Source organism: Oncorhynchus kisutch, linkage group LG12 (genome assembly GCF_002021735.2).
Source record: "Oncorhynchus kisutch isolate 150728-3 linkage group LG12, Okis_V2, whole genome shotgun sequence".
Lineage (NCBI taxonomy): Eukaryota > Metazoa > Chordata > Actinopteri > Salmoniformes > Salmonidae > Oncorhynchus > Oncorhynchus kisutch.
This window is the reverse complement of record NC_034185.2, coordinates 15,887,142-15,907,104: the sequence shown is the minus strand read 5'-3', so window position 1 is coordinate 15,907,104 and position 19,963 is coordinate 15,887,142. Positions and strand designations below refer to the sequence as shown.

Sequence of the window (19,963 nt, the reverse complement as noted above, 5' to 3'; positions counted from 1 at the left end):
GATTCCAGCTTCATTACGTCAAATTTGTCATCGACTAAATGGATTTGTGTGCGGCTACATGTTTTAAGTTTAGGTGCACACATGCTCCTTGTAAAAATTGGTCAGCGTAGAGCCCTGGTTTGCTGAAGTTTAACTATCACTGCATCTAAGGTGTCATATCAGTGTACTTCTCATGCATGTGAAGGTCTCACAATAAAATGCCCTATTCACACTCAATGAAGACACTACAATCACATGCCATTTGAGATCATTGAAACTAGAGTTGTCCTTACAGCAGCTACACTTGCTCAAATAAGCTCTAAAATTCCAATAATGTTTGTCAATTATGTCCCCATAACAAAACATGCAAATTCAGTTGAACCAGTTCCAGCCGATTTATTTTGTTTTGTTAAGATACAGCCTTCAGCATGACGACACGTAACGCAGATGATCCATTTAAGAGTAGCCTATATTGCACAAAATAATGAAGAAAACAATATGTGCCATTAAGATGATAAAATGCAAGAAAATGCAGTTTCACACCTGCTATCTGGGACCCATTCACACCGATATACATAAACTCCTAACTTTACTATTTTACAGAACATATACAATCTTGAATCTAGTACCAGCAATGAGGTCTATATTCCCCAATTGCAACTTAACTCCAAAACACCCCAAATCTGATCTAGTTCTGTACATACATAGCTTAAAATAAACGCAAGGCATTTAGATGCAAATTTATATTGTTTAACCCTTGTGTGCTAAACTAAAATGAAACCGGGTAGAACTAGAAGTGCCTGAAAAAAACCTCACTGAAAGCACAGTAAGAACATTCCCTTAGTTTAACTGTACAAAAATATGCCTGAAAATATTTTACTATTTTTTTTTTTTTTTAAAGATGAGGTATGTTGGTTATGTATCAAAATGCTGCTTCCTGCCATACCTGTGTTCTACAGCGGGTTTAGCCTACTTTTCCATACCAGTAGGGATTCGGAACTGATAAGAAAAAAACAGTTTTGTGAAATACAGAAAAATCACATAAAACCTTTTGAAAACACATCCTGAATGAACAGTGTCTCAGATTTAGCCTGCATCTGCCCAGTCGTGCTTTCAGAACCCAAGTGGTTACAAGTAGGATGGGAATGCATAGTTCAGATTCTACTCTTTGTGGTCCACTTTTAATTTGAGCAGTTTCACTGCAGACCCGAAGAAAATCCATAAAACCCTGTCAGGGTGACATGAATGTCACTTTTTTTTTGCAATGGTACCACATTGTAACGAATCTTGGTTCAGTTCATGGAGGACACCCTCCTTCCCTCCATGGTAATAACAGCGCTGGGGAGGGAACCGGCTGATCATAACGCTGTCCCACCTACTACCAGAGGATGACTCCTTCTGTACTTAGTTAGCTAGTAGGTAAATACCAAATCTGAAAAGTTAGCCTCAAGCCAATCCCCTGCGATCATTTCGCTCAGCTCGGGGGTGCAATAGTCTGGGAATTCAAAGTGAGAGCTGAGGCTGCCCTCACTGAAAGAGTCCAAGTCCTTATCCACAAAGGAAAGAGAGAGATTCCCTGAATTCGAGTTCCCCAGCTCCGCTCTGTGAGCACAGGATGCTAAATTTAAACTGAAGTCAACCAGTAAATCATCCGCGTCTTCACTGGAGCTGGACGAGCTGGACACGGACCTGAATGAAGATGCTGGTGAGAGTGAAGCAGGACAAGTTGTGCTCTGCTTGGTAATGTTCTTGAAATTGTAGAACAGTCTGTTGGAAGCTGTGTTCGGATTCCGAGACTCATCGTACATGCTCGCGCCCTCTGTCTCGGCAGTGGAGCTCAAAGTGGGGCTCGCGGGCACTTTGGCGATGTTGTACGGTATCGGTTCCTCGTCCTCCTCCACTTTAATCCGAGAGGACAGCTCCTCCTCGTAGTCCTCTTCGTCATCCTCATCGTCAGTATATTCCCTTTTTACGGACTTGCTAGTAGTTTTAAAGCTGGTGAAAACATAGTCGTAGCGAGGGTCGTGAGATGGTCTCGTTTTCACCACCTTAGTAGTTTTCAATTTAGTGAATTTCTTACTGGGAGCTTTTACATGTTTGAGGCTGGCCTTCTCCGGTGACTGGTGCACCGCTGGTTTAGTGAAACTGTCGAGCTTTGGTTTTTTCTTGGGTCGGTACTTGTAGTCGGGGTAATCAGCCATGTGTTGTAGCCGGAGCCTCTCGGCTTCCCTGATAAACGGGATCTTTTCACTGTCCTTCAGCAATTTCCACCGCTTTCCAAGTCGTTTGGAGATTTCCGCGTTGTGCATGTCCGGAGACTGCTCCATGATCTTTCTCCTCTCGACTTTCGACCACACCATAAATGCATTCATGGGTCGTTTGATGTGACCGGTTGCTGTCTTGCACCAGTCGGCTTTCACGGGTTTCAGTGGTACCAGGCTGCACGCCATCATTTCGCTTTCCTCCGTGTCTGTAGCTTCCCTGGACATGCTACTCTCCGTCTCGCTGTGTTCTGTTTGCTGCACCATGTTTCCGTCGTATGTTTCAAAGGCACTGCAGGGTTTCAAATACCCACAGTCACTTTCTGCTAACTCCTTGCTTTGCTAACTAGTTTTTTGGTCACTCTACACCTCCAGCTCATTCAAACAACTCTTTCTCAAAGTTATCAACTGCCCTCTTAACTAGTTCTTTGGGCTTTCATATCGGTTACGTCATTTTTTAGTACCCAATCACGGCTCTTAACTCCTCCCAGCGGCCGCCAGACATTATTTTAACCCTTTGCTGCCACACGAGATTTCATTGGTGGTGGGGGCATGTGGGCGGAATTATTCATGCTGTCTGGATTTATACCTCAGTGGGTGTGCGAGACAGGAATATTGAATGCACTGATGGTAGGGATTAGATGGGAAGATACTACATTGGGAAAGTCAAAAATAAGTGCATCAGTTTTTAGACAGTCCATAAAACAGTATTATTGTATTGCATTGTTTTCAGTGGTGTAAAGTACTTAAGTAAAAATACTTTAAAGTACTACTTAAGTCGTTTTTCAGGGTTTTTGTACTTTGGTATTTATATTTTTGACTACTTTTACACTACATTCCCAAAGAAAATAGTGTACTTGTTTACTCCATACATTTTCCCTAACACCCAAAAGTACTCGTTACATTTTGAATGCTTATCAAGACAGGAAAATGGTTAGATTTACGTACTTATCAAGAGAACATCCCTGGTCATCCCTACTGCCTCTGATCTGGCGGACTCACTAACACACATGCTTCATTTGTAAATTATGTCTGAGTGTTGAGTGTGCAACAGGCTAATCCTACATTAAAATAACAAGAAAATGGTGCCATCTGGTTTGCTTAATTTAAGGATTTTTGTATTATTTATAATTTGACTTTTGATACTTAAGTATATTTTAGCAATTACATTTACTTTTGATAGTTACATATATTTAAAACCAAATACTTTTAGACTTTTACTCAAGTATGACTATTGGGTCCTTTTTCCACCACTGATTGTTATCTCTGGCCAAACAGGTTGCTATATTATTGAATGGATAAGACACTGATGGTGGCACCTGACCTCAATAATATATATTATTTAGGCAGCAACCATAAGAGTGTTTATGGTGTGTATTTCACTCTTCTTTTGTTTAACAGACATCTGATGTATACAACATATTTCTTCATTCCATTCTTTTACTTTGAGATGTGTGTGTATTGTTGTGTATTGTTAGATATTACTGCACTGTTGGAGCTAGGAACACAAGCATTTCGCTACACCCGCAATAACATCTGTTAAATATGTGTATGTGACCAATACTATGTGATTTGAGGACTATTACTCTAGTTTTATAATGATGTGAATTGAAGCCCTATTGTGTTGAAAACAAAACAGAAGTGTGATCTCATTCATTTCTATTGTTTGTTAGTTTCTTCCCACTAGGATGGCAACTGTACTTTTTATGCATTCAGTGACAGACACAGTCTAGGCGAGTGTATTAGTGAGAGAAATATAACCTATGGTACATCTCTATGTACTTACTGTGCATTTATCCCTGAACACAAATGCATTCACACACACACACACACACACACACACACACACACACACACACACACACACACACACACACACACACACACACACACACACACACACACACACACACACACACACACACACACACACACACAAAAAAAGAGAGAGAGAGACATTATCAAAGACTGGCACATAGATTTCTGTGTCAAGGAACAAAACAGCCTCTCTCTAAAGACCACCCCAGCATCAGTTCTTATTTGCCCGGTGCCAGATTCCCCTCTTGTAAGGCTTTCTCTAGCTCTCTTTTTGGCCCCTAGAGGGCATTCATTTACCAGCACTCCAGCAAACCCACTCTTCTACTCTACCTTCCCCCCATTCAATATCATGTGATGGCACATTAGAAATGCAGAGAGAGAGATAGGGGGAAGGGGTATAGAGGGGGGAGAGCACTCACCAGCATTCATTTTCCTCAGGAAGTACACCGAGTAGTGTGGCAGGACCCAGCTTCAAATGCGTTACCAAAACAGACAACTCAGGCCCCAGTGTTCTCATCAGATTAGGCTGGTTACACATGGCTCACACACACATAGTGACATATTGTCCAGTTTGACAATTTTGCAATAGGTGTGCGTGTATGTGTGGCATATATAGCAGAACCCTAAATAATTGTCTATCTAATTTAGTCATACCTGTCTGAAAGAATGACTAGCTGTTGCTAGCTGAAGTGTTAGCTGTAATTAGCTGAAGTGTTGCATCATATTTGTGTTTATTTATTTATTTATTTTATTTATTTATTTTACCTTTATTTAACCAGGTAGGCAAGTTGAGAACAAGTTCTCATTTACAATTGCGACCTGGCCAAGATAAAGCAAAGCAGTTCGACAGATAAAACGACACAGAGTTACACATGGAGTAAAAACAAACATACAGTCAATAATGCAGTATAAACAAGTCTATATACAATGTGAGCAAATGAGGTGAGAAGGGAGGTAAAGGCAAAAAAAAGGCCATGATGGCAAAGTAAATACAATATAGCAAGTAAAATACTGGAATGGTAGTTTTGCAATGGAAGAATGTGCAAAGTAGAAATAAAAAAATAATGGGGTGCAAAGGAGCAAAATAAATAAATAAATACAAATTAAATACAGTTGGGAAAGAGGTAGTTGTTTGGGCTAAATTATAGGTGGGCTATGTACAGGTGCAGTAATCTGTGAGCTGCTCTGACAGTTGGTGCTTAAAGCTAGTGAGGGAGATAAGTGTTTCCAGTTTCAGAGATTTTTGTAGTTCGTTCCAGTCATTGGCAGCAGAGAACTGGAAGGAGAGGCGGCCAAAGAAAGAATTGGTCTTGGGGGTGACTAGAGAGATATACCTGCTGGAGCGTGTGCTACAGGTGGGAGATGCTATGGTGACCAGCGAGCTGAGATAAGGGGGGACTTTACCTAGCAGGGTCTTGTAGATGACATGGAGCCAGTGGGTTTGGCGACGAGTATGAAGCGAAGTTTATAACCTTCTCTGCTTTCATCAGCCCTTTAGTGCTTGTTAGCAACAGCCAAGTTAGATATGTGGCATGAGAAATGCAAAAAGCTATCATCCCATTGGATTAATGTAGCGTAACAAAACAACAAAACAACAACAACAACAACACCTGGTGCAAAACAACACAGCTTTCTCAAGTAGCATCAATGATATCCTGTGCTTTGTTAGATTAAGAGCTTTTTTAATATCAAGATAGCATAAACACAAGTGAAGACTGAAAAGGCAAAGGATTCTATATGTGAATGTTTTCATCTCTCTCCACAGTGCTTATCTGTAAGACTGAAAGCAGAGGATCAATACCAGAGCTCTGACTGTGGGGCCTATCTGATATTGAAGATCCTGGGATGGATTTCTTCTGAATAGCCTCCAGACAGGTGTACTCCATTTGCTTTCCTTCACCTTCTGTGCTCACAAAGGCAAGTCACCTAGAGGAAGAGGGGAGCTAATGGTGACCATTAGGGCTGTTAACAGAAGATCTCTTGTGTGGGTATGGAGACAAGCAGTTGGGGATTGCTTTATCACTGTTGTTTGGGAAGCAAAGCTGTATAAGCAAGCTGTTCTCCCTGCAATGTGAGTGTGGTGGATGAGCGCTAGGTGGCTGAAGTGGCTGTGGAGATAGTGGATGCATACCAAATGGGACCCTGTTTCCTTTATAGTGCACTTCTTTTGACCAGGGCCCTGCTGTAGCCATGCTGTGAAACAACAGCATCCCATTACTCCTTACTGGGGAGTCTCTTCATCTCACGGAAGAAGTCATTCTGAGTCTGAGGTGTTCATTTGAGTCAATGAAAAGCACTCAGACTACTGAAATGTCAGTTATTACAGTTCACTGCAGTTTTAGTACATTTCATGAATCAAATGAAAAAGTAGCAACAGCATCTTTAAAATAAAAATATATATTTAGCTCTGTTCACATTATCTAGTTAATTTGTTTTGAATAGCTTAGCATTGTGCTTGTTGCTAATGGTCCTCAAAACAGATTGCGTTAGAGGCAATATGTTGTTTGCGGCTTTTAGCTATTTGCAAGGCAGTAGGGCAATAATTCTGTGGGCTATGTATGAGACAGCTGAGATTATAACCCGACAACAATCAGTTACAGGAAGTGTGGAGGTTGTAGACTAGAACACTCTGTCATCAGGATTAGTGCTGAGAGTGTCACAAAGCCATACATACTGTAATGAAGCTGACCTGCTGTTGTCTCCACCACATTCTCCAGGTGTATGTCCCAAACGGTACCCTATTCCCTATGTCGTGCTCTACTTTTGACTGGGACCAAATAGGCTCTGATCAAAAATAGTGCACGACATAGGGAACATGTGTACTATTTGGGACACATCGCAGGTCTGACACTTCGCAGACCATTAAAAACTGGAGGGTCTTGTCATGAATGCAAACAGAGTCTACTTAACACTTTAGAGTGTTTGTCACAAGCAGACACATGCAAACAGCACAGCAGAGGGGCTGTAAATCTGCTCTCCCAGGTTCTCTCCTCCTACCTTTGCTTGTGTATAGAAGAGGGTGGCAGGGGGCATCTTAGCATCAACTAGCAGCTTCCTGTGTCTTGGTCTGAATTACAATCACCCGAAGTGAAGTCAGATAGGCCTACTGTCTGTTAATGTAACTTATTCCACACAAATAAAAAATACATTCACACACTCATCTCTCTTTGCTGTGGATTCATTTGACCTGCGTTTCAGCTAAAGAGCCTTTATCAAGGTGTGATGAATGTAACCTGTTTCACCACCATCCGGCAGCAGACTGATCTTGTATTAGAATTAGTCTAACATAGATGGATATTTAGTGAATTGTATGTAGTCATTCCTTCACATCCCACCTGCTCCGTGTGAAATACACAGAGAAAGCTCAGGGGATGCATATTGCTCACAGTCTACCCACACAAGTGGGGCAGAGGTGGCAGGTAGCCTAACGGTTGGAACAGTAACCGAAAGGTTGCTGGTTTGAATCCCCGAGCCAACTAGGTGAACAAATCTTTTGAAGTGCCATTGAGCAAGGCACTTAACTTAATTGCTCCTGTAAGTTGCTCTGGATAATGTAAATGTGTGAGCTCAGAGCAGACTACTTGATGATGTCTTGTAACCTGTTGTTGTGTCTGAGACTCAACAAGGAGGTGTTCAAACTAGGCATGGCCGGGGCACCCACTGACAACAGCACTGTTTATCTATGTGTTTCCCCGCAGCCACATTTGTTTACCTCTTTGTCTTGTAATAGTAAATATGTATTCAGGAGCTCTCGGGGGGTGCTGACCTGCTATAATGAGAGTGTGTTTAGTCTGAAGACCAGGCCCTCCGTTGATGGATTGTTCTGCCTGCAGGGAACTTTTTTAGTGACACTCTGTATGGTGAAGGCACATAAGGTGTGTGTCCCAAATGTCACCCCTTTCCCTATGGGCCCTGGTCAAAAGTAGTGCGCTACATAGGGAATAGGGTGCCATTTGGGACAGAGTCAACATGCGGGACTGTCGTAGTGGACATAGATTCGTGTGTGTGTGCCTGCCCTTTTCAGACTATTGATTCCTATAGCCGGCTCGGTGTCATAGAGTTTGTCCCAAATGGCACCCTATTCCCTATATAGTAACCAGAGCCTGGACAAAAGTAGTGCACTATGTAGGGAATGGGGTGCCATTTGGGATACATAAATAGTTGTATGTGCCATGCATACGGCCAGAGAGCCAGAAGGGCCTGACAAAGCCCAGCGATGAACATATCTATCAAACACTATTGCCATGGTGATTATCCAGCTCAATACGGATGAATGAAATCACATTTATTTGTGTTGGTTTCTTAAAGGCAAATTGCAAGTTCCATGATTAAAAGTAGAGAGGGACTTATGGCTGGGAAACCATAGCATGTAAGTCTTATACAGAGTAGTGGTTGCTCAAGCAAAAATAACTTGTGCTGCGAGTTTCCCTCCTAAGCATCACAAAGTAAATAATCCGAAAAAGACTAAAAAACCCTTTACCCTTTGAACAAATGAAACAGGAGACCCTTTCAGAAAAGGCCTTTTGATAGCTGACTACAAACCTAATCAACTTCTTGTGCAGTGTCTTTCCACCTTACAAGTCTTGACATGTCTGGTAAGGGCAGGACGTAACATAAGATGGTTAGTGCTGTGTTTTAAATGCTTGCAGATCTTTCAACCACAGTCCACCTACATGCATGTCCTGAAGGCATGTCCGAAGAGGCCTGCTATACCGGACCCATTCGCCTCTTATAATGAGAGGTTGGAGCTGGAGCCTCAATACTGCTGTGTTTTATTCCTCATTTTGATGTGTTTATGTTGTATTATGTTGTATTCTGTAGGGTCTGCCAGACATAATGCTTCTGTAAGCAGCGTATTACTCTCTACATTCTGTACTGTATTTATTTAAGCAATAAGGCCCGAGGGGGTGTGGTATATGGCCAATTTACCACGGCTAACGTCTGTTCTTAGGCACAACGCAACGCAGCCCTCACGCAGCCCTCACAAACACCTGAGTTGCCTTTTTGCTATCATAAACTGGTTACCAACATAATTAGAGCAGAAAAAATACATGGTTTGTCATACCAGTGGTATATGGTCTGATATACCATGGCTGTCAGTCAATCAGCATTCAAGGCTCAAACAACAGAGTTTATAAAAAACAATTAATTTATGGTATATCAGCAGGAGGAGACTATGGGTTGATAAAATATCTCCCTCCCTCATACTGGTATCTTTCATATGTCCGATTCTACTGTGCACCTCCATGAATTCATTTGAAGCTAAACAAATGAATTAGAAAGCTGTCATGGGCTTACTCACAAATTGCTTCCAGGTACTTGATATTGAAGATTCCGGCAAGCCTCTTCAGAAAGACACTCCATCCAAGGAGCATGCTCATTTAAAGGTAAGTACAGGATGTCATAAATTGTGAGCAAATAAGACAATGGTGGAAGGTTGGTCGAAAGAGGGGAGGTAAAGGTGTTGGACAGAAGGCGAGGGAGAGGAGGAGGAGGAGGAGGAGAGGAATAAGGTAGGGAGAGGAGGAGGGGATGGAGAGGAGGAAGGGAGAGGTGGAAGGGAGGGGAGTAGGGGGTGGAGAGGAGGAGAAGGAGAGGAAGAAAGGAGGGAGAGAAGGAGGGGATGGAGAGGAGAGGAGGAAGGGAGGGAGGGAGAGGTGGAGGGGAGGGGAAGAGGGGTGGAGAGGAAGAAGGTAGGGTGAGGTGGAGGGGAGGATATGGAGATGGAGAGGAGGAGCAGAGGAAAATAAAAATACAAAGATAATGATCATGACAAAAGAAGCAATTATTTAAACCTAGTTCATCTGGTGTTGACATTCCAGTTAATTATGAAGTGCCTGGAGAGGGCCTGGTTCCTGAGCAGGAGCATGACAAAAACAGCTAGGAAAAGCCGCCGGGGTCGACCACAGTACGGCAACCAGCGAGTGAAGGTGCTTACTCAGGGACAACCAACCCGACTGCAGGTAACATATTGTCTGGCCCCCAGCAAACGGCCACACTCACTGTGTGTCCCAAATGGCACTCTATTCCCTATAAAGGGCTCTACCTTTTACCTAAACCCTATGTAGTCCACTATACAGGGAATAGTGTGCCATATGGGATGCATGCTCCAAATGGCACCACTTTAGACAGTTTTTGTAGCAACTATAGCACGTTTGTGTGTGTGTGTGTGTGTTCTTATCGAATATCTTCAATGTGGTGGAAACATGGTTGAAATCAAATTAAAAGTAATTGGTCACATACACATATTTCACAGATGTTATTACAGTTCAGTGAAATGCTTCTGTTTCTAGCTCCAACACTGCAGTAATACCTAACAATACAAAAAATACACACAGATCCCCCGAAATGTAAAAAAAGAAATTAAGAAATATCCGAACAAACAATGTCATAGTCCAGAATATATAAGCTATATATACAAAAGTATGTGGACACCCCTTCAAATTAGTGGATTCGGCTATTTCAGCCACACCCGTTGCTGACTGGTGTATCAAATCGAGCACACAGCCATGCGATCTCCATAGACAAACATTGGTAGTAGAATGGCCTTTTTTAAGAGCAGATTCTGTGTTTCCAACTTTGTAGCAACTGTTTGGGGAAGGCCCTTTCTGTTTCATCATGACAGTGCCCCTTCGCACAAAGCGAGGTCCATATAGAAATGTTTTGTCAAGATTGGTGTGGAAGAACCTGACAGGCCCGCACAGAGCCCTGACCTCAACCCCATCGAACACCTATGGGAATTGGAACGCCAACTGTGAGCCAGGCCTAATCGCCAACATAAGTATCCGACCTCACTAATGCTCCCTGCAAGTCCCTGCAGCAATGTTCCAACATCTCGTGGAAAGCCTTCCCAGAAGAGTGGAGGCTGTTATAGCTGCAAAGGGGGGACCAACTCCATATTAATGTCCATGATTTTGGAATGAGATGTTCAATGAGCAGATGTTCACATACTTTTGGTCATGTCATCTGTCAGCAAAGTTCCTTGGTGTCCACATCACCAACAATCTAACATGGTCCAATCACACCAAGACAATCGTGAAGAGGGCATGACAACACCTATTCCCCCTCAGGAGACCGAAAAGATTTGGCTTGGGTCCTCAGATCCTCAAAAGGTTCTACAGCTGCATCCTGATGGGTTGCATCACTGCCTGGTATGGCAACTGCTCGGCCTCCGACCGCAAGCCACTACAGAGGGTAGTGCATACAGCCCAGTACATCACCGGGGTCAAGCTTCCTGCCATCCAGGACCTCTATACCAAGCGGGGTCAGAGAAAGGCCCTTGTCAAAGACTCCAGCCACCCCAACCACCCTAGTCATAGACTGTTCTCTCTGCTACCGCAGAGGCTTCCAAACAGATTCTACCCCCAAGCCATAAGACTCCTGAACCACTAATCAAATGGCTACACAGACCATTTGCACCCCCTTATGCTGCTAATACTCTGTTATTATCTATGCATAGCCACTTTAATAACCCTACCTGCATGTACATAATTACCTCAATTACCTCTACACCATTGCGCCCCGCACATATATACCCCCTGTATATAGCCCCGCTATTGTTATTTACTGCTGCTCTTTAATTGTTTGTTTTTCTTATCTCTCACTTTTTTTTAGGTATTTTCTTAAAACTGCATTGTTGGTTAAGAACATGTAAGTAAGCATTTCACTGTAAGGTCTACACCTGTATTCAGTGCATGTGACAAATAAAATTAGATTTGATGTTGTGTATATATATATATATATATATATATATATATATATATAAATATATAGTATATCACAAAAGTGAGTACACCCCTCACATTTTACTTACTGGCTTTATTGTCCCCATGGGGAAATGTTGTTGCAGTGTCATGTACACATTTAAAGTGGTGTTTAAATACAAAACAAATTGGATAATACAACTTTCATAACAGTTACGCACCAATAAAAATGATAATAGTAAGAAATAAAACATGAAATAAAAAAGAAGAAAAGACTGGCCTGCTGGCCTTACGGAGTCAATGGGAACAGTCGCCTGCTGGCCTTACGGAGTCAATGGGAACAGTCGCCTGCTGGCCTTACGGAGTCAATGGGAACAGTCGCCTGCTGGCCTTACGGAGTCAATGGGAACAGTCGCCTGCTGGCCTTACGGAGTCAATGGGAACAGTCGCCTGCTGGCCTTACGGAGTCAATGGGAACAGTCGCCTGCTGGCCTTACGGAGTCAATGGGAACAGTCGCCTGCTGGCCTTACGGAGTCAATGGGAACAGTCGCCTGCTGGCCTTACGGAGTCAATGGGAACAGTCGCCTGCTGGCCTTACGGAGTCAATGGGAACAGTCGCCTGCTGGCCTTACGGAGTCAATGGGAACAGTCGCCTGCTGGCCTTACGGAGTCAATGGGAACAGTCGCCTGCTGGCCTTACGGAGTCAATGGGAACAGTCGCCTGCTGGCCTTACGGAGTCAATGGGAACAGTCGCCTGCTGGCCTTACGGAGTCAATGGGAACAGTCGCCTGCTGGCCTTACGGAGTCAATGGGAACAGTCGCCTGCTGGCCTTACGGAGTCAATGGGAACAGTCGCCTGCTGGCCTTACGGAGTCAATGGGAACAGTCGCCTGCTGGCCTTACGGAGTCAATGGGAACAGTCGCCTGCTGGCCTTACGGAGTCAATGGGAACAGTCGCCTGCTGGCCTTACGGAGTCAATGGGAACAGTCGGCTGCTGGCCTTACGGAGTCAATGGGAACAGTCGGCTGCTGGCCTTACGGAGTCAATGGGAACAGTCGCCTGCTGGCCTTACGGAGTCAATGGGAACAGTCGCCTGCTGGCCTTACGGAGTCAATGGGAACAGTCGCCTGCTGGCCTTACGGAGTCAATGGGAACAGTCGCCTGCTGGCCTTACGGAGTCAATGGGAACAGTCGCCTGCTGGCCTTACGGAGTCAATGGGAACAGTCGCCTGCTGGCCTTACGGAGTCAATGGGAACAGTCGCCTGCTGGCCTTACGGAGTCAATGGGAACAGTCGCCTGCTGGCCTTACGGAGTCAATGGGAACAGTCGCCTGCTGGCCTTACGGAGTCAATGGGAACAGTCGCCTGCTGGCCTTACGGAGTCAATGGGAACAGTCGCCTGCTGGCCTTACGGAGTCAATGGGAACAGTCGCCTGCTGGCCTTACGGAGTCAATGGGAACAGTCGCCTGCTGGCCTTACGGAGTCAATGGGAACAGTCGCCTGCTGGCCTTACGGAGTCAATGGGAACAGTCGGCTGCTGGCCTTACGGAGTCAATGGGAACAGTCGGCTGCTGGCCTTACGGAGTCAATGGGAACAGTCGCCTGCTGGCCTTACGGAGTCAATGGGAACAGTCGCCTGCTGGCCTTACGGAGTCAATGGGAACATGCCTGAGCTATTTAGGAGGGATATCACACCTGGCACAAACGATTGTCTCGTTCTATTTTTCCTGCTGTAAATGTTTGAGTATATATTTTCATGTGACAACACTGAAGAAATTACACTTTGTTACAATGTGAAGTAGAGGGTGTACAGCTTCTATAACAGTGTACATTTGCTGTCCCCTCAAAATCACTCAACACACAGCCATTAATGTCTAAACCGCTGGCAAAAAAAAGTGAGTACACCCCTAGGTGAAGGTAAATATTTTGTGTGGCCTCCATCATTTTCCAGCACTGCCTTAACCCTCTTGGGCATGGAGTTCACCAGAGCTTCACAGGTTGCCACTGGAGTCCTCTTCCACTCCTCCATGACGACATCACAGAGCTGGTGGATGTTAGAGACCATGCACTCCTCCACCTTCCATTTGAGGATGCCCCACAGATGCTTAATAGGGTTTAGGTCTGGAAACATGCTTGGCCAGTCCATCACCTTTACCCTCAGCTTCTTTAGCAAGGCAGTGGTCGTCTTGGAGGTGTGTTTGGGGTCGTTATCATGTTGGAATACTACTAGTTAGCACTAGTAACCGAAAGGTTGCAAGTTCAAATCCCAGAGCGGACAAGGTACAAATCTGTCGTTCTGCCCCTGAACAGGCAGTTAACCCACTGTTCCTAGGCCGTCATTGAAAATAAATAATATTTGTTCTTAACTGACTTGCCTAGTTAAATAAAGGTAAAATAAAAATAAAAATAAAAATCCATGTCCTTAGTCTGCTTGTCTTCAGCAAACTGTTTGCGGACTTTCTTGTGCATCATCTTTAGAAGAGGCTTCCTTCTGGGACGACAGCCATGCAGACCAATTTTATGCAGTGTACGGCGTATGGTCTGAGCACTGACAGGCTGACCCCCCACCCCTTCAACCTCTGCAGCAATGCTGGCAGCACTCATACGTCTATTTCCCAAAGACAACCTCTGGATATGACGCTGAGCAGGTGCACTCAACTTCTTTGGTCGACCATGGCGAGGCCTGTTCTGAGTGGAACCTGTCCAGTTAAACCGCTGTATGGTCTTGGCCACCATGCTGCAGCTCAGTTTCAGGGTCTTGGCAATCTTCTTATAGCCCAGGCCATCTTTATGTAGAGCAACAATTCTTTTTTTCAGATCCTCAGAGAGTTCTTTGCCATGAGGTGCCATGGTGAACTTCCAGTGACCAGTCAGTATGAGGGAGTGTGAGAGCGATGACACCAAATTTAACACACCTGCTCCCCATTCACACCTGAGACCTTGTAACACTAACGAGTCACATGACACCGGGGAGGGAAAATGGCTAATTGGGCCCAATTTGGACATTTTCACTTAGGGGTGTACTCACTTTTGTTGCCAGCGGTTTAGACATTAATGACTGTGTGTTGCGTTATTGAGGGGACAGCAAATGTACACTGTTATACAAGCTGTACACTCACTACTTTACATTGTAGCAAATGTGTTGTCACATGAAAAGATACACTCAAAATTCTTCTTTTTTTTAAATGTGAGGGGTGTAATTACATTTGTGACATACTGTATATGTATACATACACACACATATGTATGTATAATGTTGTATATAGACAGTATGGACAGTGTATGAATAGAAAAAGATGTGTACAGCAGTAGTTATATAAGATGTGCCTTGACTAGAATACAGTATATACAGTTGATGTCGGAAGTTTACATACACCTTAGCCAAATACTTTAAACTCAGTTTTTCACAATTCCTGACATTTAATCCTAGTAAAAATTCCCTGTCTTAGGTCAGTTAGGATCACCACTTTATTTTAAGAACGTGAAATGTCAGAATAATAGTAGAGAGAATGATTTATTTCAGCTTTTGTTTCTTTCATCACATTCCCAGTGGGTCTGAAGTTTACATACACTCAATTAGTATTTGGTAGCGTTGCCTTTAAAATTGTTTAACTTGGGTTGAATGTCAGGGCTTTGTGATGGCCACTCCAATACCTTGACTTAGTTGTCCTTAAGCCATTTTGCAACAACTTTGGAAGTATGCTTGGGGTAATTGTCCATTTGGAAGACCCATTTGTGACCAAGCTTTAACTTCCTGACTGATGTCTTGAGATGTTGCTTCAATATATCCACATAATGTTCGTTCCTCATGATGCCATCTACTTTGTGAAGTGCACCAGTCCCTCCTGCACCAACCGCTTCACGGTTGGGATGGTGTTCTTCGGCTTGCAAGCCTCCCCTTTTCCTCCAAACATAACAATGGTCATTATGGCCAAACAGTTCTATTTTTGTTTCATCAGACCAGAGGGCATTTCTCCAAAAAGAACGATCTTTGTCCCCTTGTGCAGTTACAAACCTTAGTCTGGCTTTTTTATGGCGGTTTTGGAGCAGTGGCTTCTTCCTTGCTGAGCGACCTTTCAGGTTATGTCGATATAGGACTCGTTTTACTGTGGATATAGATACTGTTGTACAAGCTTCCTCCGGCATATTCACAAGGTCCTTTGCTGTTGTTCTGGGATTGATTTGCACTTTTTGCACCAAAGTACGTTCATCTCCAGGAGGCAGAACGCGTCTCCTTCCTGAGCGGTATGACGGCTGCGTGGTCCCATGGTGTTTATACTTGCGTATTATTGTTTGTACAGATGAACTTGGTACCTTCAGGCATTTGGAAATTGCTCCCCAGGATGAACCAGACTTGTGGAGGTCTACAATTTCTTTTCTGAGGTCTTGGCTAATTTCTCTTGATTTTCCCATGATGTCAAGCAAAGAGGCACTGAGTTTTAAGGTAGGCCTTGAAATACATCCACAGGTACAGCCCCAATTGACTCAAATGATCTCAGTTAGCATATCAGAAGCTTCCAAAGCAATGACATAATTTTCTGGAATTTTCCAAGCGTTTAAAGGCACAGTTAACTTGGTGTATGTAAACTTTTGACCCACTGGAATTGTGATACAGTGAATTATATGTGAAATAATCTGTCTGTAAACAATTGTTGGAAAAATGACTTGTGTCATGCACAAAGTAGATGTCCTAACCGACTTTCCAAAACTATAGTTTGTTAACAAGAAATTTGTGGAGTGTTTGAAAAACGCATTTTAATGACTCCAACCTAAGTGTATGTAAACTTCCGACTTCAACTGTACATGTGAAGTAAAACAGTATTTAAACATGATTCAAGTTAAAGCTGATGAACCAGGCTGGGATCTAGCCTCACTTGTCCACGTCACCGTTACATAAAGTCAGAGTCACTTCCATCTCACCGGTGCTTTTTAGAAAGGGAAACATATCTACATTTGAGGATTACACGATTCATGTCCTATATACAAAGAGCGTCTCAGGGAAATCCTAACACCCAGATATGATGATATGATCAGTATAAGATATATGGTTGTGGAAATGTTTTCTTTCCCTTTACACAGGCATACATGTTCACACAGCTTGTGGGTGAATCTCACAGATTTTGAATGTTGAATGCTTTTCTCATGTTAAAGAACTTGGAGACATACAAGTAAAGACTGTCTCCAATGTTAAGCGAACCTCCCAATGAGATTTTCTCTATATTAATCTTTGCCTCTTCGTTTCAGAGGGTACGATAGGTAATATGGAATAGGGTTTCAAATAATGCTATACAGGTCAACGGATAAAATGTTACGCCTGAATAAATATGCACATATAGACTGCTATTTTCCACCTTTCCATGTCAAAGGTCAGCATGCTTTTAGAGAGGCCGCTTTCTATTTACTCCACACATATCAATCACTCAGAGATTTTTTTGTATTACTTGTTAAACAAAATCTCTTTCTCTGAGCAATTGTATTAGTATAAAATATTATAATGACCCATTTTTTTACAATACAATATAACTCAGTATATAAAAAAAAAATGTATACAGTCATTTTTGCTCATCTTTATTTTAAATGTTTTATTTAAGCTTAATAAAAACTAGGCAAGTCAGTTAAGAATGACGGCCTACCCCGGCCAAACCACGACGAAGTTGAGCCAATTGTGCGCTGCCCTATGGGACTCCCAATCACGGCTGGTTGTGATAAAGCCTGGAATCGAACCAGGGTCTGTAGTGACGCCGCTAGCACTGAGTTGCAGTGCCTTAGACCGCTGCGTTATTTACACCCTTATCAAGGGTGTCAATAACTTCGGACTCCACTGTATATAATATATATTTTCAAAGAGCATCAATATAACACAGGCATCTGAGTTATCACCAGTATTTAAACTTGTAATGTACTTACTACTCTAATTCAAAGACAGTATAAAAAAAGGTTATTTGCTCAAAATTGTTTCTGGTATGACATCCCAACGCACCATTTCAGTTAGTGAAACTCCCTGACACACTGAAACTCCCTGCAGTTTTCACTCTATTTCATCCCAGCATTACAACGACTTTCCTCGTTAAACGCCAATGAGTCTCTCTGAAATGCCTGCGTGTGTCAGGTGAGTGAGTCGAGACAGAACCGGCATGACGGAAAGGCTGACTAATAGAGGAGAAGATGAACGGGGGTTGTCGCCCTTCCACGTGAAACACACTTGTAATTTCCTCAGGTCATCTGCACTTATATGTTGTCATTTTTCATGTGCATAGGAAAAACCAGAGGGGGTCACATGATAAGAGGACATACAACGTGGCCCACCACCGAGAGATTGATGGCTAAAGTGGAGTGGTTGGGAAATCTATGCTAAGCCAAATGAGTCACGTACTACCGGTACCTACACCCGGGTGGGTGAGGGGCTTTACTAGAGATAAAATTGACAATAAATCATCTTATTGACTAACCTATTAGTGGTAATTAATACAGCGTGGCACCCTGATCGTAGTTTCCTCATTTATTACAGTAACACTGGGAGATCTCTCAAGGGAAGTCTGCAGCTGTATGCAGGGACTCAGGGAGCTGTCCTAAAGCCTGGCTGTTTCCCAAGTGACGCACTATCCACTATATAGTGCCCATAGGGCTCTGGTCAAAAGTAGTACACTATGTAGTGAATAGGGTGCCATTTGAGACGCAAATACTGTGTCAGTCAGTCAGGTGGGTCTTGTATGGAGATGTTTTCTCTTGTGTAAAAATATCTATTTTTTAAGTGAATGTGGCCATTCAGCACAGCCGTAATGTGAAGGGCACACCTGACAGCTCTGTTTCTTCCTTTGCCAGATGTTTAACTCCTCATTACCCAGATTAAAAATGTCTCATGCTTTTGCTGCTGCTGTCTGCCTTGTTGCCGTGGTGACCTCTGGTTGTCAACACCCCTCCTGTAACAATGCCGGCTGATGAATGATGTCATCCAGCCGTTCCTAAACATACCTCATCCAGCAGTTCCTAAACATATCTCTCCAGTTGTGACTGCCCAGGGCCTCCATGAGTCATATACTGTGTTCCAAATGGCACCCTAGTCCCTGGGCCCTGGTCAAAAGTACTGCACCATAAAAGTACTGCACCATTTGGGACTCATACATAATTTACCTCAGGGGAAATGTCATACAGGCTGTGTTTGACCAATCAGGAGGCAGAGCTTGTTAACTCCTGGCTGGCATGATTTGCTGGTTCCATGAATTAATTATCAACCATAGGAGGGTGTAGGGAGTTCACATTATGGCAACTTCCCTATAACATTGACATGAATTAATGATCAACCATAGGAGGGTGTAGGGAGTTCACATTATGGCAACTTCCCTATAACATTGACTGTTGTTAAATACATGCCAAAGACTATCAAGGGCTGTGAAAATGAAAACAGTTTTTTTCCCTTCTTGTAATGGCAAGATGATACCAGATATGGTCATTTTTGGGGGGGGTAATGTAAAACAACTGACAGGTGTTGGTGTAGCGGACATGAGTCGGTCGTGGTCATGTGATGAGGTAGCCTCGCCTGAGAACTTCAAAACCAGTGTCTACCCTTGGTCCAAGGGGGCATTTCCTCTTGGTCTAATGGTCCAAGATGTTGGTTGCTCCTGTGGGAAACCTGGGTTCATATACTGCGTGTTGCAGCTCGGAAAACCACGGAAATGCGTGACTTACATTGTCCATGGCAACAACCTATTATTAATAGCATGTGTCTGAGAGAAAAAAGAGAGGTGTCACACACTATGTTTGGTCAGGGAATCCTGGATTGAAGAAAAGCACCATCTTATTAGCTGTTTTGACGACTTGATTTGTCACTAACAACAAAGACTGGTGAGTTACAACCAAGTCCCCCTCTGGAAAATCACCTTCTCCTTAAGTAGGACTCTGAAGATGAGGTGTGAGAAAAACACCAAGGAAGCAAAACGAATAGACATTTATACTGAAACCACCTACCTGGTCTCTTATCTACTTTGTACTATTTGTCGAAAATATTACGGTGGGAGTAGATGTATAAGTATTATATATTCAGAGCACCACAACCTTGATACCACACCCCTTTTTGAATCTATACTTTCTCGCTAGCTAAATTATGCAAAAAATTTCCTTATCTCCAATCAGATATGATATTCCCTGATATTCCTTCCTTGTTAATTGTTAACCGCCAATGTTCATTATATAACCTTCTG

At 43.3% G+C, this 19,963-nt stretch overlaps 1 protein-coding gene across 1 annotated transcript; it reads right to left on the bottom strand.

Moving 5' to 3' along the window:
• Positions 1-358: 358 nt before the first annotated feature.
• LOC109900594 (transcription factor SOX-11-like) lies at positions 359-2,719 on the bottom strand. Its single transcript, XM_020496291.2, has one exon. It carries the CDS (start codon positions 2,505-2,507, stop codon positions 1,392-1,394), a length of 1,116 nt encoding a protein of 371 aa, XP_020351880.1. The 5' UTR covers positions 2,508-2,719; the 3' UTR covers positions 359-1,391.
• Positions 2,720-19,963: the final 17,244 nt, after the last annotated feature.